The sequence below is a fragment of the Pongo abelii genome, chromosome 12 (genome assembly GCF_028885655.2).
Source record: "Pongo abelii isolate AG06213 chromosome 12, NHGRI_mPonAbe1-v2.0_pri, whole genome shotgun sequence".
Classification (NCBI taxonomy): domain Eukaryota; kingdom Metazoa; phylum Chordata; class Mammalia; order Primates; family Hominidae; genus Pongo; species Pongo abelii.
Window position 1 is genome coordinate 100638225 of NC_071997.2, and position 26782 is coordinate 100665006.

Here is a 26782-nt window from a genome sequence, read left to right on the forward strand (position 1 = left end):
CGCTTGAACCTGGGAGGCGGAGGTTGCAATGAGCCGAGATCGCACCATTGCACTCCAGCCTGGAAAACAAGAGTCTCAAAAAAAAAAAATTAACTTTATGGAAACTTATCCATTCTCTAAAGTATTACAAAGTACTTATAATCAACTTAAGCAGGCATAATATCTTAAAAATTTTTCTATTTGCAAAAAGACAGCAATTAAAGTTACTGTCCCAGCATACCTTATGAGTGGTAGGAGCAGGACCAGATCCCTGTTTCACTCCAGAAACCATGGATAAACCACTGTAACTAGGTGCTCTATGGTGGCCTGAAAGGCCTGCAGATCCAGTTTTCATAACTGTTTTTGAACGAGGCAGTGAATTACTAGTGTGTGTTAAGGGGTCTTTTCTTTTTGGAACAGCTCCACTTTCTGACAAGGAAAAAGTAAAACCATTGTGATTAGAAAATTGTAGCTGAACATAAAGACAAGCAAACATTTGTAAAACCAAGATAATAATATATTTTTTTAATTCAAAAATATTTCAAAATAAGATTTCAATGAGAACATGTACCAGGGTCTTCACAGGGGTGGTCACTAGGTAGACAGGAATATGGTTATTAGGTTTCTTCCCCCTAACGTATATTCGAATTTTCTCTCTTTTTTTGAAACCTGTGGCCTGGGCTGGAGTGCAGTGGCATGATCACAGCTCACTGTGGCCTTAATCTTCCTGGGCTCAAGTGATCCATCCTCCCATCTCAAACTCCCAAGTAGCTGGGACAACAGTTGTGCACCACCAGACCGGACTAATTAAAAAAATTTTTTTTTAATAGAAACAGGGTCTCACTCACTATGTTGCCTAGGCTGGTCTCAAACTCCTGGGCTCAGGCACTCCTCCCACCTTGGCCTCCCAAAGTGCTGGGATTACAAGAATGAGCCATTGTGCCTGTCCCTATTCTAATTTTCTTACTAAAAACAGTATTTGTGCCTGTAATCCCAGCTACCTGGGAGGCTGAGGCAGGAGAATTGCTTGAACCAAGGAGTCAGAGGTTGCAGTGAGCCGAGATCGTGCCACTGCACTCCAGCCTGGCGACAGAGGGAGACTCCATCTCAAATAAAAACAAAACAAAACAAAACAAAAAAACAGTATTTGTAAGAAGAAACTACTTCATTTTGGGGAACAGAAAGACAATATAAAAAGGTTAAGCGCCAGGCGCGATGGCTCACGCCTTTAATCCCAGCACTTTGGGAGACCGAGGTGGGCGTATCACCTGACGTCAGTAGTTCAAGACCAAGCTGGCCAACATGGTGAAAGCTCGTCTCTGCTAAAAATACAAAAAATCAGCCAGACGTGGTGGTGGGTGCCTGTAATCCCAGCTACTTCGGAGGCTGAGGCAGGAGAATCACTTGAACTCGGGAGATGGAGGTTGCAGTAAGCTGAGATTGCACTACTGTACTCCAGCCTGGGTGACAGAGTGAAACTCCGTTTCAAAAAAAAAAAAAGTTATGAAGCAAATAAAGCTCTCAAATAAGAAACAAAATATAGTAAAGGCATTAGGGATAGGATGTACAGAGGAAAAAAAAGCACTCGACTACTTTGATTCCAAACTATTATAACTATAAATACTATGAAAGTCTGTTCCCAGCAAGAGGGTCTTAAAAACTAATCAATTTTACGCCGGCTGCGGTAGCTCACGCCTGTAATCCCAGCATTTTGGGAGGCTGAGGCGGGCAGATCACCTGAGGTCGGGAGTTCAAGACCAGCCTGGCCAACATGGTGAAACCCCATCCCAAAAGAAAATAATAATAATAATAATCAATTTTAATTGGAAGAGTATAAAGATGTGCTTTTACATATGCCAAGTATTACATGTGCTGTATATATGCAAATGAACATTTATAGAACACCTGTGATTAAGATGAAAAGGTTATTTGTCCAGTGTTGCTCTACTATATATATTACAGGTTTGTAAATGTTTAAATCTCACCACTCCTAAATAATATTTTTATATACTATGCAACAAACATCAGTGTTTATTTACAATGTTTACTGTGAAGACAAATGTTAAGTCAGTCAGCAAATTAGAGTGGCCAAAAAAAAAAAGACAAAAGCCTCAATTTTACTTTTGTAATCAAATCTCTTAATATGGTTTAAGAAAACTAAAGACTCTAAACTAGTACAGGAAATCAGCTTATTTATTTAGACAACCAGTTTACTTGTACTACAAGTTAACTATTATAAAATCAGGAAGTATAAATAAAATTCAAGTAAAAAAAAAAAAACAAAATCCACATTGGGCTGGGTGTGGTGGCTTATGCCTGTAATCCCAGAACTTTCGGAGGCCAAGGTGGGCGGATCACAAGGTCAGGAGTTTGAGACAAGCCTGACCAATGTGGTGAAACCCCGTCTCTACTAAAAATACAAAAATTAGCCAGGTGTGGTGGCGTGAGCCTATAATCCCAGCTACTCAGGAGGCTGAGGCAGGAGAATTGCTTGAACCCAGGAGGCAGAGGTTGCGGTGAGCCAAGATCACGCCATTGCACTCCAGCCTGGGCAACAAAGTGAGACTCCGTCTTAGGAAAAAAAAAAAAAAAAAAAAAAGCCACATTCAGGATACCTTAAAACGAGGTTCTAGAATAAATAAGACCTACTAGTTGATAGCGCAACAGGGTGTCAATAGTCAATAATAACTTAAGGCCAGACGCAGTGGTTCATGCCTGTAATCCTAGCGCTTTGGGAGGCCAAAGCAGGTGGACCATCTGAGGTCAGGAGTTCAAGACCAGCCTGGCCAACATGGTGAAACCCCGTCTCCACTAAAAATACAAAAATTAGCCAGGCATGGTGGTGTGTGCCTGTAATCCCAGCTACTCAGGAGGCTGAGGCAGGAGAATCATTGAACCCGGGAGATGGAGGCTCCATCTAAAAAAAAAAACTACTACTACTACTACTACTAACTTAATTATACATTTTTAAATAAATAAATATATGTATATATATTAAAAATATATAGTTCTGAGACTTTATATATAGACAGGAACAAGTATGAGAATGACAGCAGACGCTCTATCAGAAGTAACAAATGTTTGTTGGAAATGAGGTATGTCTAAAATGTTGAGGGGAGAAAAGTGACCTGTCACATTAAAATGAGGGTATTTCAGACACTGGAAAGACTAAGAGTTTAACCACAGATATTCATTAAAAGAACTACTAAAGGAGGTCTTCTACTTAAAAAGCAAATTAAACAGAGAAAGGAGTATATACCTATAATATAAAGTTAGAGAACAAAAAAAAAGATCAGAAAACCTGTGGGGAAGAAAAACTCAAAAAGGAAAAAATATCATTAATACGTAATACGTGGCTTTAGGGTAAACAATATTTTGCTAAATCATAAAAATGTTAGCTATGGTTTTTTGATATTACTAAAAATAACTATATGTATATAGTTACATATAATATAGTTATTTTGATATAACCAAAAATAACTATAGGTATATGTAACTATATATGTATAGGGGCCAGGCACGGTGGCTCACGCCTGTAATCCCAGCACTTTGGGAGGCCGAGGCGGGTGGATCACGAGGTCAGGAGTTTAAGAACAGCCTGGCCAATATGGTGAAACCCCATTTCTACTAAAGATACAAAAAATTAGCCTGGCATGGTGGCACATGCCTGTAATCCCAACTACTCGGGAGACTGAAGCAGGAGAATTGCTTGAACCTGGGAAGCAGAGGTTGCAGTAAGCCAAGATAGCACCGCTGCATTCCAGCCTGGGCAACAGGGCAAGACTCCATCTCAAAAAAAAAAAAGAAGGAAAAAAAAAAAACACAACTATATATATATACACACACATATACAGATACATATATAACTATATACATATAGTTTATATATACATATATAGCTATATATATAGTTACTCTGATATAACTAAAATTAACAATATGTATATATAACTATATATGTATATATATACATATATAACTATATACAGATAGCTTATACATATATAGTTATATATACATATAGTTATTTTTAGTTATATCAAAACTAAACCATATATATACTAGTTATATTAATATATGAAGAGTGACAGAAGGGAATTAAGTCTTTGACCATAAGGAGTCAATAAATATCAAAAACTGATAGAAAAAAAGGAATCGTTATATAAGCATTGTATTTGAAAATATAGTAGAAAGTAAGAGAAAAAACAGCAAAAAGAGTTAAAACATTGTATATGAAACCAAACTAAGGGTGAAGGTTGCTACGTGAGAGGAAAGAAACAGAAAGGGAATATTCTTTTCTTTATAAGCCTTACAGTATTTAAAAATTAAGGCCAGGCGTGGTGGCTCACACCTGTAATCCCAGCACTTTGAGAGGCTGAGGCGGGTGGATCACCTGAGGTCAGGAGTTTGAGACCAGCCTGGCCAACATGGTGAAACCCCATCTTTACTAAAAATACAAAAATAATCTGATCATGGTGGCACACACCTGTAATTCCAGCTACCAGGGAGGCTGAGACAGGAAAATCACTTAAACCCGGGAGGCAGAGGTTGCAGTGAGCTGAAATCATGCCACTGCACTCCAGCCTGGGCAACAGAGCAACTCAGTCTCAAAAAACTAAATAAAAATTTATTGAGGTATAATCTGCAATGAATTATATCCATTTAAAGTATACCAACAGCCAGGCATGGTGGCTCAGGCCTGTAATGCCAGCACTGTGGGAGGCCAAGGCGGGTGGATCGAGGTCAGGAGATCGAGACCATCCTGGCCAACATGGTGAAACTCTGTTTCTACTAAGAATACAAAAATTAGCTGGGTATGGTGGCGTGCACCTGCAATCCCAGCTACTCAGGAGGCTGAGGCAGGAGAATAGGTTGAACCCGGGAGGCAGAGGTTGCAGTGAGCCAAGATCGTGCTACTGCACTCCACCCTGGGCGACAGAGTGAGACTCTGTCACAAAAAAAAAAAAAAAAAAAAAAAGGCTATACCAGCCAGGCTCAGCAGCTCACACCTATAATCCCAACACTCTGGGAGTCTGAGGCGGCAGAAATGATTGAGCCCAGGAGTTTGAGACCAGACTGGCCAACATGGGGAAACCCCATCTCTACACAAAAATACAAAAATTAGCTGGCACAGTGGTGCCCACCTGTAGTCCCAACTAATTTCAGCTGTACTCCAGCCTGGGAGACAGAGTCAGACCGTATCTCAAAAAAATATATATATATAAATAAAGTATACAATTTGATGAGTTTGTACAGATGTATATAACTGTGATATACCCATTAAAATCAAAGCACAAAATGTTTCCATCATAGAAAGTAAGAGAAAAAAATAGCAAAAAGAGTTAAAACATTGTGTATGAAACCAAACTACAGGTGAAGGTTGCTACGTGAGAGTCATCAATTTAGTAATTTCTACAGAGCTGCATTCAAAGTCACTGAATCTTTCTTTTGCTATCTCTAATCTGCTGTTGAGGCTGTTGTCTGTAAATTTTTAATTTCAGTAACTACACTTTTCAACTTTAGAATATTATTTTTATTGTCTAGTTTATATCATCTACTTAGATTTCCTGTTTGATAATTGATGCCATATTTTCTTTCAATTCTTTAAACATATTATAATAGCTGCTTTGAAGTCTTTGTCTGCTACCTATATCTGGGCCCACTCACAGTTTCTACTGATTGCTTTTTTTTCTTGAGTAAGGGTTATACTTTACTTTTTCTTTGCCTGTCTAGTAATTTTGAGTAGAAAATTGGACAATGTATAATAGACAACACATTGTAGTAATAAGCAGACTTTGGTATGACTATTTCCCAAGAGAGGTGAAATAACTCATCCAAGTAAAACATCACAGAATGTTCCAGAAGTGAGCGACACTAATAAACTATTAATAGGTCTGAGTGATCTACTTGCACTCACTGTGTATTAAACATCAATGCTGTGTAAATTAGATATATGCCCTTCCAACCAGAAAACAGAAAAGAACAGATTATGGGTTGAGTATCCCTTATGCAAAATGCCTGGGACCAGAACTGCTTAGGGTTTTTACATTTTTTTGGATTTTTCAATGTTTATATTATACTTACTGGTTCAGCATCCTTAACCCAAAAATCCAAAATGCAAAATACTCCAGTGAGTATTTCCTTTGAGCCTCATGTCAGTGCTCAAAAAGTTTTGGATATTTGGCTAGGCACAGTGGCTCATGACTGTAATCCCAACACTTCGGGAGGACAGGGCAGGTGGATCACTTGAGGTCAGGAGTTTCAGACCAGCTTGACCAACATGGTGAAACCTCATCTCTACTAAAAATACAAAAAATTAGTTGGGTGTGGTGGCAGGTGCCTGTAGTCCCAGCCACTTGGGAGGCTAAAGTGGAAGAATCGCTTGAACCCACGGGGACGGGGTTGGGGGAGGCTGCGGAGGTTGCAGTGAGCCAAGATTGCACCACTGCACTCCAGCCTAACTGACAGAGAAAGACTTTGTCTCAAAAAAAAAAAAAAAAAAAAAAAGAGTTAAATTTTAGAGCATTTTGGATTTCAGATTTCATATATTAGGGATATTCAACTTGTACTAGGGATATGAAATAAGACAAAGTTCAATTTTTTCAAACAGGCTGCAGGAAGAAAACATTGCTTTGGAGGGTGAGGTGGGGAATGCAGCAGAAAAACATGATGGGGTCTAGCATGTGAAATGAAATGAAAGAGAATCAAGATAACAAGGAAAGGAAAAACAGACCAATTCTTCAGGGCTGGAGAATTTTTGCTATTTATCCTAGTAGAATTACTGGGATCTCAAATACATATTTTAGAAACTTAACTATTTATGTGTGATGGACTCTTACATTTCTTTGTTTTTTTTTTTTTTTTTTTTTCCAGTAAGTGCCTTCTGAAAATGTCAGCACTTCACAGCCATGCTAAAAGAAACAGGCAAAATACTTATATCGATACTTGAAACAGCATTTTAAATCAGACATAGGAAGGAATGGGAAGAGGAAAACTGCCACTGACTATACTGTAAGACCAAACCAACATGAGAAGTCCTTAGGGGAGATGTGAAGCCACAAGGGAAAGAGTTGATGACCAACTGTTTCTTCTGTCCATAGAAATCCTTTTACTCTATCTCTTCTCCACTAAAACCTTAGAAGTTTTGTATTACATATGAATGAAGAAGGCAGGGTTCCGAGATGGCTGAATAGGAACAGCTCCAGTCTGCAGCTCCCAGTGTGAGTGACGCAGAAGACAGGTGATTTCTGCATTTCCAACTGAGGTAGCGGGTTCATCTCACTGGGGATTGTTGGACAGTGGGTACAGCCCACAGAGTGTGAGCTGAAGCAGTGTGGGGTATTGCCTCACCCGGGAAGCGCAAGGGGTTCGGGAATTCCCTCTCCTAGCCAAGGGAAGCCGTGACAGATGCTACCTGGAAAATCGGGAGACTCCCACCCTAATACTGGCTTTTCCAATGGTCTTACCAAACGGCACACCAGGAGATTATATCCCCTGCCTGGCTCAGAGGGTCCCACGCCAACGGAGCCTCACTCACTGCTAGCACAGCAGGCTGAGATCGAACTGCAAGGCGGCAGAGAGGCTGGAGGAGGGTCGTCTGCCATTGCTGAGGCTTGAGTGGGTAAACAAAGCGGCCAGGAAGCTCGAACTGGGTGGAGTCCACCACAGCTCAAGGAGGCCTGCCTGCCTCTGTAGACTCCACCTCTGGGGACAGGGGATAGCTGAACAAAAGGCAGCAGAAACTTCTGCAGACTTAAAGGTCCCTGTCTGACAGCTCTAAGGAGAGTAGTGGTTCTCCCAGCATGGAGTTTGAGATCGGAGAATGGACAGACTGCCTCCTCAAGTGGGTCTCTGACCCCCAAGTAGACTAACTGGGAGACACCTCCTCGTATGGGCTGACTGACACCTCATATAGCCGGGTGCCCCTGTGAGACGAAGGTTCCAGAGGAAGGATCAGGCAGCAACATTTGTTGTTCTGCAGCCTCCGCTGGCGATACCCAGGCAAACAGGGTCTGGAGTGGACCTCCAGCAAGCTCCAACACACCTGCAGCTGAGGGTCCTGAGTGTTAGAAGGAAAACTAACAAACAGAAAGGACATCCACACAAAAACTCCATCTGTACGTCACCATCATCAAAGACCAAAGGTAGATAAAACCACAAAGATGGGGAGAAACCAGAGCAGAAAAGCTGAAAATTCTAAAATTCAGAGCGCCTCTTCTCCTCCAAAGGAACGCAGCTTCTCGCCAGCAACGGAACAAAGCTAGACAGAGAAAAACTTTGACAAGCTGACAGAAGTAGGCCTCAGACGATCGGTAATAACAAACTTCTCCGAGCTAAAGGAGGACGTTCGAAACCATTGCAAAGAAGCTAAAAACCTTGAAAAAAGATTAGACAAATGGCTAACTAGAATAAACAGCATGGAGAAGACCTTAAATGGCCTGATGGAGCTGAAAACCATGGCACGAAAACTACGTGATGCATGCACAAGCTTCAGTAGCCGATTCGATCAAGTGGAAGAAAGGGTATCAGTGATTGAAGATCAAATGAATGAAATGAAGCAAGAAGAGAAGTTTAGAGAAAAAAGAGTAAAAGGAAACGAACAAAATCTCCAAGAAATATAGGACTATGTGAAAAGACCAAATCTATGTCTGACTGGTGTACCTGAAAGTGATGGGAGAATGGAACCAAGTTGGAAAACACTCTGCAAGATATTATCCAGGAGAACTTCCCCAACCTAGCAAGGCAGGCCAACATTCAAATTCAGGAAATACAGAGAATGCCACAAAGATACTACTCGAGAAGAGCAACTCCACGACACATAATTGTCAGATTCACCAAAGTTCAAATGTAGGAAAAAATGTTAAGGGCAGCCAGAGAGAAAGGTCGGGTTACCCACAAAGGGAAGCCCATCAGACTAACAGCTGATCTCTCGGCAGAAACTCTACAAGCCAGAAGAGAGTGGGGGCCAATATTCAACATTCTTAAAGAAAAGAATTTTCAACACAGAATTTCATATCCAGCCAAACTAAGCTTTATAAGTGAAGGAGAAATAAAATCCTTTACAGACAAGCAAATGCTGACAGATTTTGTCACCACCAGGCCTGCCTTACAGGAGCTCCTGAAGGAAGTACTAAACATGGAAAGGAACAACCGGTACAAGCTACTGCAAAAACATGCCAAATTGTAAAGACCATCAAGGCTAGGAAGAAACTGCATCAACTAACGAGCAAAATAACCAGCTAACATCATAATGACAGGATCAAATTCACACATAACAATATTAACCTTGAATGTAAATGGGCTAAATGCTCCAATTAAAAGACAAAGACTGGCAAACTGGATAAAGAGTCAAGACCCACCAGTGTGCTGTATTCAGGAGACCCATCTCACATGCAGAGACACACATAGGCTCAAAATAAAGGGATGGAGGAAGATCTACCAAGCAAATGGAAAACAAAAAAAGCAGGGGTTGCAATCCTAGTCTCTGATAAAACAGACTATAAACCAACAAAGACCAAAAGAGACAAAGAAGGCCATCACATAATGCTAAAGGGATCAATTCAACAAGAAGAGCTAACTATCCTAAATATATATGCACCCAATACAGGAGCACCCAGATTCATAAAGCAAGTCCCTAGAGACCTACAAAGAGACTTAGACTCCCACACAATAATATTGGGAGACTTCAACACCCCACTGTCAATATTAGACAGATCAACAAGACAGATCCAGGAACTGAACTCAGCTCTGCACCAAGCGGACCTAATAGACATCTACAGAACTCTAAACCCCAAATCAACAGAATATACATTTTTCTCAGCACCACACCACACCTATTCCAAAATTGAACACATAGTTGGAAGTAAAGCACTCCTCAGCAAATGTAAAAGAACAGAAATTATAACAAACTGTCTCTCAGGCCACAGTGCAATCAAACTAGAACTCAGGATTAAGAAACTCACGCAAAACCACACAACTACATGGAAACTGAACAACCTGCTCCTGAATGACTACTGGGTACATAATGAAATGAAGGCAGAAATAAAGATGTTCGTTGAAACCAACGAGAACAAAGACACAACATATCAGAATCTTTTGGACACATCTAAAGTAGTGTGTAGAGGGAAATTTATAGCACTAAATGATCACAAGAGAAAACAGGAAAGATCTAAAATTGACACCCTAACATCACCATTAAAAGAACTAGAGAAGCAAGAGCAAACACATTCAAAAGCTAGCAGAAGGCAAGAAATAACTAAGATCAGAGCAGAACTGAAGGAGATAGAGACACAAAAAACCTTTCAAATAATCAATGAATCCAGGAGCTGGTTTTTCGAAAAGATCAACAAAATTGATTGACCGCTACCAAGACTAATAAAGAAGAAAAGAGAGAGGAATCAAATAGATGCAATAAGAAATGATAAAGGGCATATCCCCACTGATCCCACAGAAATGCAAACTACCATCAGAGAATACTATGAACACCTCTACTCAAATAAACTAGAAAATCTAGAAGAAATGGATAAATTCCTGGACACATACAGCCTCCCAAGACTAAACCAGGAAGAATCTGAATCCCTGAATAGACCAATAACAGGCTCTGAAATTGAGGCAATAATTAATAGCCTACTAACCAAAAAAAGTCCAGGACCAGAAGGATTCACAGCCGAATTCTACCAGAGGTACAAAGAGGAGCTGGTACCATTCCTTCTGAAATGATTCCAATCAATAGAAAAAGAGGGAATCCTCCCTAACTCATTTTATGAGGCCAGCGTCATCCTGATACCAAAGCCTGGCAAGAGACACAACAAAGAGAATTTTAGACCAATATCCCTGATGAACATCAACGCAAAAATCCTCAATAAAATACTGGCAAACTGAATCCAGCAGCACATCAAAAAGTTTATCCAACACGATCAAGTTGGGTTCATCCCTGGGATGCAAGGCTGGTTCAACATACGCAAATCAATAAACGTAATCCATCATATAAACAGAACCAAAGACAAAAACCACATGATTATCTCAATAGATGCAGAAAAGGTCTTCAACAAAATTCAACAGCCCTTCATGCTAAAACCTCTCAATAAACAGGTATTGATGGGATGTATCTCAAAATAGTAAGAGCTATTTATGACAAACCCACAGCCAATATCATACTGAATGGGCAAAAACTGGAAGCATTCCCTTTGAAAGCTGGCACAAGACAGGGATGCCCTCTCTCACCACTCCTATTCAACAAAGTGTTGGAAGTTCTGGCCAAGGCAATCAGGCAGGAGAAAGAAATAAAGGGTATTCAATTAGGAAAAGAGGAAGTCAAATTGTCCCTGTTTGCAGATGACATGATTGTATATTTAGAAAACCCCATCATCTCAGCCCAAAATCTCCTTAAGCTGATAAGCAACTTCAGCAAAGTCTCAGGATACAAAATCAATGTGCAAAAATCACAAGCATTCCTATACACCAATAACAGACAAACAGAGAGCCAAATCATGAGTGAACTCCTATTCACAATTGCTTCAAAGAGAATAAAATACCTAGGAATCCAACTTAGAAGGGATGTGAAGAACCTCTTCAAGGAGAACTACAAACCACTGCTCAACAAAATAAAAGAGGACACAGATAAATGGAAGAACATTCCATGCTCATGGATAGGAAGAATCAATATCATGAAAATGGCCACACTGCCCAAGGTAATTTATAGATTCAATGCCATCCCCATCAAGCTACCGATGACTTTCTTCACAGAATTGGAAAAAACTACTTTAAAGTTCATATGGAACCAAAAAAAGAGCCTGCATTGCCAAGACAATCCTAAGCCAAAAGAACAAAGCTGGAGGCATCACGCTACCTGACTTCAAACTATACTACGAGGCTACAGTAATCAAAACAGCATGGTACTGATACCAAAACAGAGATATAGACCAGTGGAACAGAACAGAGCCCTCAGAAATAATACCACACATCTACAACCATCTGATCTTTGAAAAACCTGACAAAAACAATAAATGGGGAAAGGATTTCCTATTTAATAAATGGTGCTGGGAAAACTGGCTAGCCAAATGTAAAAAGCTGAAACTGGATCCCGTCCTTACACCTTATACAAAAATTAATTCAAGATGGATTAAAGACTTAAATGTTAGTTCTAAAACTATAAAAACCCTAGAAGAAAATCTAGGCAATACTATTCAAGACACTGGCATGGGCAAGGACTTCATGGCTAAAACACCAAAAGCAATGGCAACAAAAGCCAAAATTGACAAATGGGATATAATTAAACTAAAGAGCTTCTGCACAGCAAAAGAAACTACCGTCAGAGTGAACAGGCAACCTATAGAATGGGAGAAAATTTTTGCAATCTACCCATCTGACAAATGGCTGATATCCAGAATCTGCAAAGAACTTAAACAAATTTACAAGAAAAAAATCAAACAACCCCATCAAAAAGTGGGCAAAGGATATGAACAGACACTTCTCAAAAGAAGACATTTATGCAGCCAAAAGACACACAAAAAAATGCTCATCATCACTGGCCATCAGAGAAATGCAAATCAAAACCACAATGAGATACCATCTCACACCAGTTAGAATGGCGATCATTAAAAAGTCAGGAAACAACAGGTGCTGGAGAGGATGTGGAGAAACAGGAACACTTTTACACTGTTGATGGGAATGTAAACTAGTTCAACCATTGTGGAAGACAGTGTGGCGATTCCTCAAGGATCTAGAACTAGAAATACCATTTGACCCAGCCATCCCATTACTGGGTATATACCCAAAGGATTATAAATCATGCTGCTATAAAGACACATGCACGTGTATGTTTATTGTGGCACTATTCACAATAGCAAAGACTTGGAATCAACGCAAATGTCCATCAATGCTAGACTGGATTAAGAAAATATGGCACATACACACCATGGAATACTATGCAGCCATCAAAAATGATGAGTTCATGTCCTTTGTAGGGACATGGATGAAGTTGGAAACCATCATTCTGAGCAAACTATCACAAGGACAGAAAACCAAACACCATATGTTCTCACTCATAGATGGGAATTGAACAATGAGAATACTTGGACACAAGGTGGGGAACATCACACACTGGGGCTTGTCGTGGGATGAGGGGAGAGGGGAGGGATAGCATTAGGAGATATACCTAATGTAAATGACAAGTTAATGGGTGCAGCACACCAACATGGCCATTGTATACATATGTAACAAACCTGCACGTTGTGCACATGTACCCTAGAACTTAAAGTATAATTAAAAATATATATATATAATTATTACACCAAAAGAAAAAGAAGGCAGTTGTTTTATAGCCTAACCTAAGGTTGTTCCGCTATAATTTGAACAAAGTAATATTTAATATAATTTAAGCCCTGCACATGAAACTATTGCTAAAAAAAAGAAAAAAGTCACCAATAAAACTAGCTGGACTGTCAAAAACAAAGATATGAAAAAATGCTCAACATCATTAATTATGAGGGAAATGCAAATCAAAACCACAACAAGGTATCTTACCCCAGTTAGGATGGCTATTATCAAAAAGACAAAAAAAGTAGCAAATGCTGGTGAGGATGTGTAGAAAGTGAACTCTTATACAGTACTTTTGGGAATCTAAACTAGTACAGCTACTATGGAGAAGAGTATGGAGGTTCCTCAAAAACTACAAATACAACTACCATATGACCCACCAATCCCACTACTGGGAATTTATCCAAAGGAAAGAAAATCATTATATCAAACAGACATCTACACCCCATGTTTACTGCAGCACTATTCACAACAGCCAAGATACAGAATCAACCTAGGTGTCCAAGAACAGACGAATAAAGAAAATGTGTTATATATATATACAGAATATTATTTTTAAAAAGTTAATCTCATAGAAATAAAAAGTAGAACAGAGGATACTAGAGGCTGAGAAGGGTAAGGAAAGGATACAAAGGTATAGCTAGATAGAAAGAGTAAGTTCCATTGTTCTACACCACTGCAGGATGATTATAGGTAACAATATAATATATTATATCATTTCAAATAGCTAGAAGGAAGATACTGAATGTTTCCAACACAAAGAATGATAAATGTTTGGGATGATGGAAATGATAATTACCTTGATCTAATCACCATATACTATATGTATCAAAACATCACTGTGTACCCCATGAACATGTACATTATCTGTCAACTAAAAAAAAGTTTTAATTAAATAAAAAGCTAGCTCAGAGGTCAGAGAACCTAAGAAATGGAGAGTCCCCCACCAAAAGAAAACAAAACAGAAAGACATTTAATCTTCTGTAGAAGTTGATATCCAAAAGTTTATGAAGAACAGAGTTAATCCATAGCAAATAATACTGTAATGTTTCTCCTCACTATGTGAAGCTTCAAATTTCTTCTATCAAGTACTATAAAACATTCACATATACTATATATGAAAATTGATATGCAATAAAAATTGATACATAAAAAATTAAAATGTGTCTTAGAAAGCACTATTTCATGAAAAAAATCAGTATAGCTATCCGTATAAAAACACAAAAGCCACAACAGAAAAAAAGATTATTTTAATCACTTACGGGAATGTACACCTTCATATTTTATAATCTGAAAAATCAGAGGTTGCAAAATATGCAAATAAAGCAAGTTTAGAATGACTATACCTTATTTGTTGCATATTTATATACTATGATGATAAAGGTACTATATTTTCAACATAGCCCTGTGAAAACATGAACAATTAAACCTACCATTATAAAATCAAATCAACATTATCAGGTTAAGTAAGACTCTTATTTTGCATGCAAGCTTTATTATTTTATGTTAGTTAACCTAAACCCACCTGACTGGAGATGTCCATTGCGGCATGCCAAGTTAGTACTGTCATTATAGACGTCCGTTTGTGACTTGGAAAATGGCAAAACTGGTTGCATCTTCTCTATGCAACAGAGAAGGTAAAAAACAAAGAAAAAATAAACAAAAAGAAAAACGATAATGAACAAATAAAATGTGCATGTGAAATGACAAATTACTCAAGGTGTTACCAGATTGTTACATGATAAAAAGTTTTTGCATTTACATAAAATTACGTTTTAAAATATAATTAGTAAAAACGAAGTCAGGAAAATAACAGAAATTAACAAGTGAATGGCTATGTTAAAAATAGGCCTTATTCAGGTTAGGTAACCTGAGGTAGTTAGATATCACTATCATCACCAGAAAATATTTACTGAATATCTAGTACATCCAAAACAAATATCATGGAGATTATTATTGGTCTTGGTCTTGCTCTGTCACCCAGGCTGGAGTACAGTGGCACCATCATGGCTCACTGTGGCCTCAACTCCCTGAGCTCAAGTTATCCTTCTGCCTCAGTCTCCTGAGTAGTTGACACTACATACACACACCACTGTGCCCAGCTAATTTATTTTTTGTAGAGACAGGGTCTCAATATGTTCCACAGGCTGGGCTCAAGCTCCTGGCCTTAAGCGATCCTCCCGCCTTAGCCTCCCCAAGTGCGGAGATTACAGGCATGAGCCACAGTTCCTGGCACTATGGAGATTAAAAAATGAATCACAGTTTCTACCATTTAGGTAGTTATTAAATATAACTGGCAACTTATAATAAAACTGTATATTTTTTAAAAGACTGCATAGTACAAAAGAAAGATCACTGAAAAAGCTTTACAGAGCAAGTGGGCTAAGAACTGGCTAGAATTTGAAAAGATTAAAAGAAAGGACAGCCAGGCGCAGTGGCTCACGCCTGTAATCCCAGCACTTTGGGAGGCTGAGGCAGGCAGATCATGAGGTCAGGAGATTGAGGCGATCCTGGCTAACACAGTGAAACCCCGTCTCTACGAAAACAAACAAACAAAAAATTAGCCAGGCGTGGTGGCACGCGCCTGTAGTCCCAACTACTCGGGAGGCTGAGGCAGGGGAATGGCTTAAACCGGGGAGTGGAGGTTGCAGTGAGCTGAGATCGTGCCACTGCACTCCAGCCTGGGTGACAGAGCGAGACTCTGTCTCAAAAAAAAAAAAAAAAAAGAAGAAGAAAAAAAAAGGACATTTCAGGAAAGGAGAACAGCATTTAAAGTAGCACAGAACGAAACTATAAGGAGTGTCTGGGAAATGCTATATTTGGCCACATTAACATATGTCAGGCAGAAAATAAAAGCAATAAAGCAAAGTCAAATAAGCATACTGCAGTAACTGTATGTATATACAATACCCTACCATTTGTTTAAACACACATGTGCACAGTTGCATACAAAAAGATTACCTCTAAAAAGGACCCAGAGAAACTGATAATAACAGCTGCCTCTAGGGAGGGGAAATGGGTAGCTGGGGCATAGAACGGGATGGATGCTTTTCATACTCAAACTTTTTAAAATTTTGTGACATATGTCTACATTACCTATTTTTCATATTAATCAATTAAAAGGGAGTATTTCAACCCTACCCCCACATCAAATAACAACAAAAAACCCTCCCAAGATCTGGGTCTCTTAAGTCTAGCAACTGAAGCCCGAGAAGGTAGCAGTTTGATCCCTGCCACTCTACACTACTGCTGCACTCTCTTCCCCAAGTGGAGTATTGTGCTGAATCATAATTGATTCTTTTCTTCTGTACCAGCAAGTCAATGAATACATGAAAAAATGCAGCACCTATATATTAACTCTCTTAAACTTTCACTTCTAAAGTCTGACAAACAGGTACCATGCTTGGTTTATGGTACAACCACACATGCCTTTGGGACAGGTCAAATAGCAGCTACCCTTTTTGCACAAAACACAAAGTAATGCATGGCTTTTGTATCCTAGAACTGGCTGATACAATATACCTCGGAGGGTTTTTTTTTTTTTTTTTTGAGCTAAAAGGTTGGTCATCTGATTTTTCTCAATGATAAACTCTTTAAATGACCATGCTGAGACAGAAACCCTTCATCTCAGTAAAAGCATAAATCAGAAAATACACTGATTTATAAATGTAGACATTTGTACATAAATGTGAATTAATACTCTCCTCAATGAAATTTTAACAAAAAGTTAACAGAACTATTCATTATGTAATAAAAAGAAACAAATTATATTCTTAGTTTTTACAGCTAGGAATAAAAAGCTATAGGATTTCCTTTCGTGTACACAGAGTTCAGATTTATATGTGTAGAAACAGACACATACAGTGTAACAGTACATTGCTTCTGTTAACCTGCTCCAATTCATTTTTTCTTGGAGGCAGAGTCATAGACACATACAGTATAACAGTAAACAGCTTCTGTGAATCTGCTCCGATTTTTTTTTTTTTTTTTTTTTTGGGAGATGGAGTCTCACTCTGTCGCCCAGGCTGGAGTGCAGTGGTGCGACCTCAGCTCACGGCAACCTCTGCCTTACGGGTTCAAGGGAGTCTCCTGCCTCAGCCTCCCGAGTAGCTGGGATTACAGGTGGGTGCCCCCACGCCCAGCTAATTTTTGTAATTTTAGTAGATATGAGGTTTTCCCATGTTGGCCAGACTGGTCTCAAACTCCTGACCTCAGGTGATCCGCCCGCCTCGGGCTCCCAAAGTACTGGGATTACAGGCGTGAGCCACCGCGCCCAGACCCAATTCACTTCTGTTAAAGGACTAACGTTTCTTTCTGGAATGACTAGGATTGTATAGATTAATCAATGATTTAAATTAAAGCAGTAACCTTGCTGCTTTACCTCCTCACATCCAACCCTCACAGTCATCTGAGTGATCTACTGGAGAGGAAAATCTTACCATATAACACTCTTCTACTTAAAACCCTTTAGTGGCTTCCCACTGCCCACAGATAAGAGCCCAAGCTCCTTCCTATGACAAACCAGGCCATCCATGATCTGCCTATACCTCTTATGCCTTGGCAATCCCAACTTCATGTCTCAACCTGCACCCTCCCCTACTCACCATGCTTTTCTCGCCTTTGAGTATTTGTTCATGCCATCACGTTTTCCTGAGATATCTTTTCTCAAATTCTTTTCCTTTTCTTTTTATTTTCTTTGAGACAGGGTCTCACTCTGTCACCCAGACTAGAGTGCAGTGGTGTACTCATGGCTCACTGCAGTCTCGACCTCCTGAGCTCAAGCGATCCTCCTACCTCAGCCTCCCAAGTAAGTAGCCCTAGCTACTAGCACTACAGGTGCACATCACCACTCCTGGCTATTTTTTTTTTTTTTTAATTTAGACATGGGGTCTCAGTACGTTGTCCAGGCTGGTTTCAAACTCCTGGGCTCAAGCAATACCCCCGACTCAACCTCCCAAAGTGCTAGGATTACAGGCATGAGCCACTGTGCCCAGCCCTCACATTCTTTCGTAACTTTTATTCATTTATCTAAGTGTATACTTTAGGTTTCACTTCTAGGAAGCTTTCTTTTCTTTTTTTAACCAGCTTTGTCACACAAGGAAGCTTTCTTAGCACCTTTTACACCCTTATAAAATATTTCTAATCCCCATCCTGCAGTGATGACTATTTATGTGTCTGTTTCTCCTACTGTATTATGAGATCCATAAAGAGAGGACCATTTTATCCAATCTATCAGCAAATCTAGTTGTTCGACCTTCAAGTATAATCATAATCCAACCACTTGTTACCTTTTCTCCTGATACTACCCTGGTGCAAGCCTCTATCACTTTTCTCCTAGATTACTGTAACAGTATCCTAATTGCTCTCCCTGGTTCTACCTGTAGAGTCTATAATGCAACATAGCAACCAGAGTGATCCTTCTAAAATTTAAGACAGAGTACTTCATTCCTTTCCTAAAAATATTTTTTTCTGGTTTTGTTTGAGACGGAGTCTCGCTTTGTTACCCAGGCTGGAGGGCAGTAGGCGCAATCTCGGCTCACTGCAACCTCTGCCTCCCAGTTTCAAGTGATTCTTCTGCCTCAGCCTCCCGAGTATTTGGGATTACAAGCATGCCCACCACACGCAACTAATTTTTCTATTTTTGGTAAAGACAACGTTTCGCCATGTTGGCCAGGCTGGTCTCGAACTCCTGACCTCAGGTGATCCACCCACCTCAGCCTCCCAAAGAGCTGGGATTACGGGCATGAGCCACTGCACCGGGCTGCTTTCTTAAAAATCTTTATAACTGCTCCCCATTTCACAGGCGGTAAAAGCTCAAGTCCTCATGGTGGCCTTTACAGCCCTGCGTGTTGTGACAATCCCTCTCCCCATGAGTTCTCTGACTTCATCTCTACTATAATCTCCTTGCGGGGACACACTGGCCTCTTTGCTGCTTCACAAACATACCAGGTACATTCTCTTAAGGCTTTGTATTGGCTCTTACTTCTCTGTGGACTATTATTGTCCCAGGTATCATCATGGCTAACTCATGGCAACTTCTCAAAGAGGAGACCATCCTGTTTAAAACCAAAAACCCAAACTAGGGCCACCTGTAATCCCAGCTACTCAGGAGGATGAGGCAGGATAATCGCTTGAACCCGGGAGGCAGAGGTTGCAGTGAGCCGAGATTGCGCCATTGCACTCTGACCTGGGTGATAGGGCAAGACTTTGTCTCAAAAAAAAAGAAAAAAGAGGTGACATCACATATTCCTGTCTTTCAATAACTCAAAAGGTCTGGGAGTGGATATACCTAAGACAATAAAAATGACTTGTGTACAAATGTGTATTAATAGTAACATATTTGTTTATTATGTGCTGGTTAAAAATTGGAGCTTTTCAGAGATGTGGTGTCAGATAGGTATCTAATTAGGATGGAGAATGGAGAGAATGATCCTTGGAATTCCTAATACAGACTGGTTTGAGAGGATGTAGCCTCTGTTAAAAATGGGAAAAGATCATATATATTATTTATTTTTGGTTTCGTGATAGTGAACCTTAGAGCAAAGCTTAACTGTAAAACCTGCAACAGATGAAAAGATTAATTTTGATGTCAGCAAATTGGTATACCTGGCTGTTATATATATATATTTTTTAAGACAGCTTCATTTAACATTCATTTATTAAGGCCCTACACTGTATCAGGTATAGTGCCAAGGGTTATAAACAACTTATTAACTCAGCAAATATTTATTTGGTAACTAGTATGTGCTAGACACTGTTGTAGGCACTTGGGATACAGATAAGGATCCCTCCTCCATAGAGTTTATATTCCAACAGGGAGAAGACAGATAGTAGACAATAAACATAAAAAATAAGTTACACAGTTTATTAGAAGGTGATAAATATATGGGAAAAAAATAAGTGAAACACAGTAAGGGAAATTAGGAGTGGACAAGAGGTGGTTTGGTTTTTTTGTTTGTTTTTGTTTTGAGACAAAGTTTCACTCTGTCATCCAGGCTGCAGTGCAGTGGTGTGGTCTCTGCTTACTGCAACCTCCGCCTCCCAGGCTCGAGCAATTCTCCTGCTTCAACCTCCCAAGGAGGCGAGATTACAGGTGCCCGCCACCACGCTCGGCTATTTTTTGTATTTTTAGCAGAGACGGGGTTTCACTATGTTGCCCAGGCACCCAGGCTGGTCTCGAACTCCTGACCTCAAGTGATCTGCTCACTTCAGTCTCCCAAAGTGCTGGGATTACAGGCGTGAGCCACAGTGCCCGGTGGTTTTTTTGTTTTTTTTTGAGACGGAGTCTCTCTCTGTCACCCAGTCTGGAGTGCAGTGGTGCCATCTTGGCTCATTGCAACCTCCACTTTCTGGGTTCAAGCCATTCTCCTGACTCAGCCTCCTGAGTAGCTGGGATTATAGGTGCGCACCACCAGCCTGGCTAATTTTTTGTATTTTTAGTAGAGACGAGGTTTCACCATGTTACCAGACTGGTCTTGAACTCCTGACCTCAGGTGATCCGCCCGCCTTGGCCTCCCAAAGTGCTGGGATTACAGGTGTGAGCCACCGCGCCCAGCCGATGTCACCTTTCCCATCTACCACTCCTCGCTTTTAAAGTAAGATATTTCATAAATAGGTAATAGCATATTTGAAGGTGAAAACAGACACCAACTTTAAAATATCCAAAACATTAAATCTTTAAATGCCTAGTTTCATATTATATTACATATCTTCTTTTTGTTCTCTCCTCTACTAACACAAATAAAGTATAAAGTCACATTCAAAGATGAGTCTCTAATTGATATTAATACTTCTAACGTCCTATATCATAACATCAAACAAAACATAAAAACCAACTCTTATTAACTTTGAAAGATGTTACAAAATGCTCCACAATCAAATTTATTCTGCATGATATATACAATACTTTATATATACACTGAACAGCTTTAAAGATAAAACATGTAGAAAGTACCAATTAGAATCATCATTTTATTGCCACAAACTTTACTACACTATTTAATTATATCTGACACAGTAATAACTTCCATTTAGCAAGGAAGAAGGCAAATCCTGTCAGCCACAGAAGCCAGGGAACACTACCTTGTTACTCATTTGAAAGCAGTAACGGCTGCATTTTTAACTATGTGGAGGCAAAAATCCCACAAACACAATGACCATATAGGAGTAAATGAATTAAAGAATGAATAAAATGTATATGTATGTGTATATGAATATATCTTTCTACCTAAGCAAAGGAGGTGATTACAGTCAGGTAAACAGATAAATAAAAACCAACATTTTTAAAGCACTTACTACTATGGTTTAGGTTCCTTTAATAATTCAGTGGTCAAAAATATGAGATATTATTATTAGCTAATAATATTAGCTTCAGCTGGGCATGGTGGCTCATGCCTGTAATCCCAGCACTTTATTATTATTATTTTTATTTATTTATTTTTTTTTGAGACACAGTCTTGCTCTTTCACCCAGCCTGGAGTGCAGTGGCATGATCTTGGCTCACTGCAAGCTCCGCCTCCTGGGTTCACGCCATTCTCCTGCCTCAGCCTCCCAAGTAGCTGAGACTACAGGCGCCCGCCACCACGCCTGGCTAATTTTTTGTATTTTTTTAGTAGAGACGGGGTTTCGCCGTGTTCCGGCTAATTTTTTGTATTTTTTTTAGTAGAGACAGGGTTTTGCCGTGTTAGCCAGGATGGTCTCAATCTCCTGACCTCGTGATCCGCCCGCCTCGGCCTCCCAAAGTGCTGGGATTACAGGTGTGAGCCACCGTGCCCGGCCTATCCCAGCACTTTAGGAGGCTGAGGTGGACAGATCACTTGAAGTCAGGAGTTTGAGACCAGACTGGCCAACATGGTGAAACCCCGTCCCTACTAAAAATACAAAAATTAGGTGTGGTGGTGGACCCCTGTAATCCCAGCTACTCAGGAGACTGAATCATGAGAATAGCTTGAACCCAGGAGGTGGAGGGTGCATTGAGCCGAGATTGCACCACTGCACTCCAGCCTGGGCAACAAAGCAAGACTCCATCTCAAATAATAATAATAATAATAATAATAATAGCTTCATATTACAAATTAGATAAAAAAAGACCCAGACATGCAAAATAACTTACCCCAAGTCACAGGGCTACAAATAAATAAGGTTTACTTGCTTACCAAATATCTACTATTTCCATCCACCAATGTATGGTAGAGTCACTCATATGTAGTGGGTTTTGTTCTACTTTTTTTGAGTGGTAGATTTAACTTATTAATATATTTTTAAAACCTACGCCATCAAACAGAAGACAAGTAAAAGTTTCTATTACAGTTGATGAATGCTGAAAGAACGACAGAATTAAAGTATCACTGGGCATCAGTCATAGTTAACTGCTGCTAACCTCACAAGATGGAACAACTAATGCTGAACACACACAAACACAACCACCTAGGAAGTAGTCTAATCATTAAAAAATAAAAATCAACTTTCAATGTGATCAAGGTTCTATATCCAACTATCATTTAACGGGGGAGGAAAGAAGAACATGTTAAAAGATACCACAAAAGACGCATGCAGCAAAAGTCAGACTGTAGGAAATACTACGTGACAAAGACCTGGTTTCATCAACAAATAAACTGGAAGAAAATGAAAAACATGCACCTGTACATTAAAAGAGACATATGGATCTTTTTAAGATCCTGATACAAATTATTAAAAATAGTAAAAATTATTAATTTTTTAAATAATAGTAAAAATTATTAAATTAAAAATTATTAAATTATTAAATTAGAAATTTGGAAATAGCATTTTGGGGGGGTCAGTTTTTTTGGATAATGTTAAAAGAAATTTGGAGTTACTTTTTAGGTGCGATAATGGTATTTCTGTGATTTTATTTTGACATCCTCATCTTTTAGAGGTATAATATGAAATATTTATAAATGGAAAAAAAGTCAAGAATTTGTTTCAAAATAATAAGAAGTTGGGGGACAGTGAAGTGGGATGTCAAGCGAAGATGGCAGGCTTTCTCAGGGCCAGACAGTAAACATGTTAGGGTTTGAGGGCAGTGTTGTCTCTGTATTAACTATTCAATTCTGTCACCGTAGCATGAAAGCCACAGACAATACCTAAAGGAAAGGAATGGCTGTGTGCCAATAAAACATTATTTATAATAATAGGCAGTGAGCTGGGCTGGCCCATCAGCTGCAGTTTGCTAGCCCTTGGTATAAATAAATCAAGACTGACAGTGAGGTGATAATTACCAAAGCTGAGAGAAGAATAATTAGAAGTTCATTATGCTCGGCGGGGCGCGTTGGCTCACGCCTGTAACCCCAGCACTTTGGGAGGCCAAGGCGGGTGGATCACGAGGTCAGGAGATCGAGACCATTCTGGCTAACATGGTGAAACCCCGTCTCTACTAAAGGTACAAAAAAATTAGCGGGGCGTGGTGGGGAGTGCCTGTAGTCCCAGCTACTCAGGAGGCTGAGGCAGGAGAATGGCGTGAACCTGGAAGGCGGAGCTTGCAGTGAGCCAAGATCACGCCACTGCACTCCAGCCTGGGCGACAGAGCAAGAGTCCGTCTCAAAAAAAAAAAAAGAAAAAAAAAGAAGTCCATTATGCTCTTCTGTTTTTGTATATGTTATACATTTTCTTTATGTTAAAAAGCCTGGACCACATTTTCAATCACTGATCTATTTCTTTCTACAAATTAAAGTTTCATTGAACACACATTTCCAATACATCCCACATCAAATTATACATTAATTGGTACCTAGAAGTTGTAAGCGGTCCTTGGCCATAACCAAATTAGTCATCATTTTAGCTTGAAGGCGTCTAGCTCTTTCACACTGTTCACCTAAAAGAAAAAAATTAATTAAAATATCTACATTTCCCAACTAATATTGTTTCAAGATAAATTATCACCCAAACTACTTTCATGGGGAGTCACAGTCTTTATACAGAAATTAAAAAAAAAAAAAAAAAAAAGAAGAAAATATATACCCAAAAGAAAGAAAACAGAAGAAATTTTAAAAATACTATCTTCAGGCCAGGTGTTGTGGCTCACTTCTGTAATCCCAGCACTTTGGGCAGACAAAGCAGGAGAATCACTTGAGCCCAGGAGTTCAAGACCAGCCTGGGCAACATAAAGAGATCTGGTCTCTACTTTAAAAAAAAAAAAAAAAAAAAATTAGCCGAGCATGGGAGGGTGAGTTGCGAGGATCACTTCAGCCCCAGGAGGTGGATATTGCAGTGAGAGGTGACCACATCACAGCATTCCAGCCTGGGCAACAGGGTGAGACCCTGTCTCAAAGAATACATATAATAGCTACAAAAAAAAAAAATAGTTACAGTTTCTCATGATGGTTTCCAACCTACTGTGGTATTTCACAGATTTCAGGTCTTATTTCATGGAGTCTAAAACATTTTTTCCCCACGTTTCAAAATCTTTGAAATTGGGATTCATTTTACAACCAATGCTAACTTACTAGTGCTATCCACCAGGCTGCAGTCACAATCTAGTTTTTCATTGCCCATGCATGTACCAATTTGGTCATAGATATTAATATTGTTGTTATATCTATGTCTAAATAAAACTAAAACAGCTTCTTCAATAAAATTAAAATTAAAATTCTAAGTGATGAAAAGAGCATATATCATACTTTAATTAAATTGTTTTTTACTCTTACTGGTATAATACAAGGCATTTTTAATCAATGAAATACTGTTTTTCTTTTCTTTCTTTCTGAGACAGAGTTTCACTCTTGTTGCCCAGGCTGGAGTGCAATGGCGCGATCTTGGCTCACCGTAACCTCCGCCTCCTGGGTCCAAGCGATTCTCCTGCCTCAGCCTCCCAAGTAGCTGGGATTACAGGTGTGCGACACCACGCCTGGCTAATTTTGAATTTTTAGTAGAGACAGGGTTTCTCCATGTTGATCAGGCTAGTCTCGAACTCCTGATACCAGGTGACTCGCCCACCTTGGCCTCCCAAAGTGCTGGGATTACAGGCATGAGCCACTGCACCTGGCCCAAATACATTTATTAAGATAAATACAATCTGGCTGGGTACAGTGGCTCATGCCTATAATCCCAGAACTTTGGAAAGCTGAGGCAGGAGGATCACTTGAGGCCAGAAGTTTAAGATCAGCCACAGAAACATAGTGAGACCCTGTCTCTACAAAAAATTTTTTTTTAATTAGCTAAGTGTGGCCCACAGTAGCTCATGCCTGTACTCCCACCACTTTGGGAGGCTGAAGTGGGCAGATCACTTGAGATCAGGAGTTCAAAACCAGCCTGGCCAACATGGCGAAACCCCATCTTCACTAAAAATACAAAAATTAGCTGGGCATGGTGGCACGCACTTGTAATCCCAGCTACTCGGGAGGCTCAGGCAGGAGAATCGCCTGAATCCGGGAGGCGGAAATTGCAGTGAGCCGAGATCGCACCATTGCACTACAGCCTGGGTAACAAAGTGAGACTCTGTCCCAAAAAATAGTAATAATAATTAGCTAAGTGTGGTAGTGTGCACCTGTGGTCCCAGCTACATGAGAAGCAGAGGCAGGAGGATCACTTGAGCCCAGAAGTTTGAGGTTGCAGTGAGCTATGATCACATCACTGCACTCCAGCCTGGGTAACAGAGGCAAGACCCTGTCTCAAAAAAAAAAAAAAAAAGAAAAAGAAAAGAAAAGAAAGAAAATTAAATACATAAATAAATAGATCTGAAATCTGGACGATCATGTGAATATATTATAATTTGGGATGGCTATAAACAAATATAATCTTACCTTGTCCTGTAACTATAACAGCTATTCCTTTTTCCAGTTCTTCAATACCTTTCTTATACCATTCCACAGCTTGCTCCTTCTGTCCTGCTTTAAAATAAAAAATTATTTGTATAGATCGTATGAAGAGTACACTAAATATTGCAAATCATGCTGTTGAGAGATAATACACAAAAATTGGGTTGTAAACAAGTAAGTCTGAGAAATATTACTATATAACTTCTTAGTATTTTTATCATTGTAATGTGTATATATAACTCCAATATGGAGAATATGGTCATGATGTTTATCAACATTTTAGGGCCGTGAGTCCTATTTTGCTTATCAGCTCATGGTATTGATCCTTATAACCACTAAAATGCTGTATTACAAAAAGACATTTTATTTAGGAATTTTTAAATATATATACTTTTGAAAAATACAAATATGATTTCAATAACAATGAAACAAAAAGTATTGTTTAATCTCATATTCAAATCTGATATAATGTGTTCATTGTTGGGTGCCTCCTCTCTAGAGGAAGTTTTTATTTAACAATTGATTGCATCATGAGAACTGGTATATGAGATTACAAGTGTGGCATTTAATAACACATTTCTATTTTCTTTGAACCCAACAACTAGTTTAAAACATTAATTCCTGATACAAGTTAAGTTTTAAAAGGACCTAAAAACTCAGCATAATCAAAAAGTATGTAGAATAACTTCTGTAAAGTGATCGTTATACTCAAA

The 26782-nt window shown here is 39.3% G+C and overlaps 1 protein-coding gene across 4 annotated transcripts in view; it reads right to left on the reverse strand.

Moving 5' to 3' along the window:
* Positions 1-26782, reverse strand: part of SPAST (spastin) — a 91349-nt gene that overhangs the window by 42595 nt on the left and 21972 nt on the right. Inside the window, exons 2-5 of one of the 4 annotated variants that reach the window (XM_024242176.3) lie at positions 26055-26138; positions 24044-24127; positions 14822-14917; positions 221-408 (exon numbers count right to left, since the gene is read on the reverse strand). In XM_024242176.3, the coding sequence (XP_024097944.2) occupies positions 221-408; positions 14822-14917; positions 24044-24127; positions 26055-26138 (452 nt within the window). Of the gene's footprint in view, positions 1-220; positions 409-14821; positions 14918-24043; positions 24128-26054; positions 26142-26782 lie in introns of all 4 variants that reach the window. The other 3 variants (XM_024242175.3, XM_054548247.2, XM_024242177.3) reach the window with 3 other exon arrangements.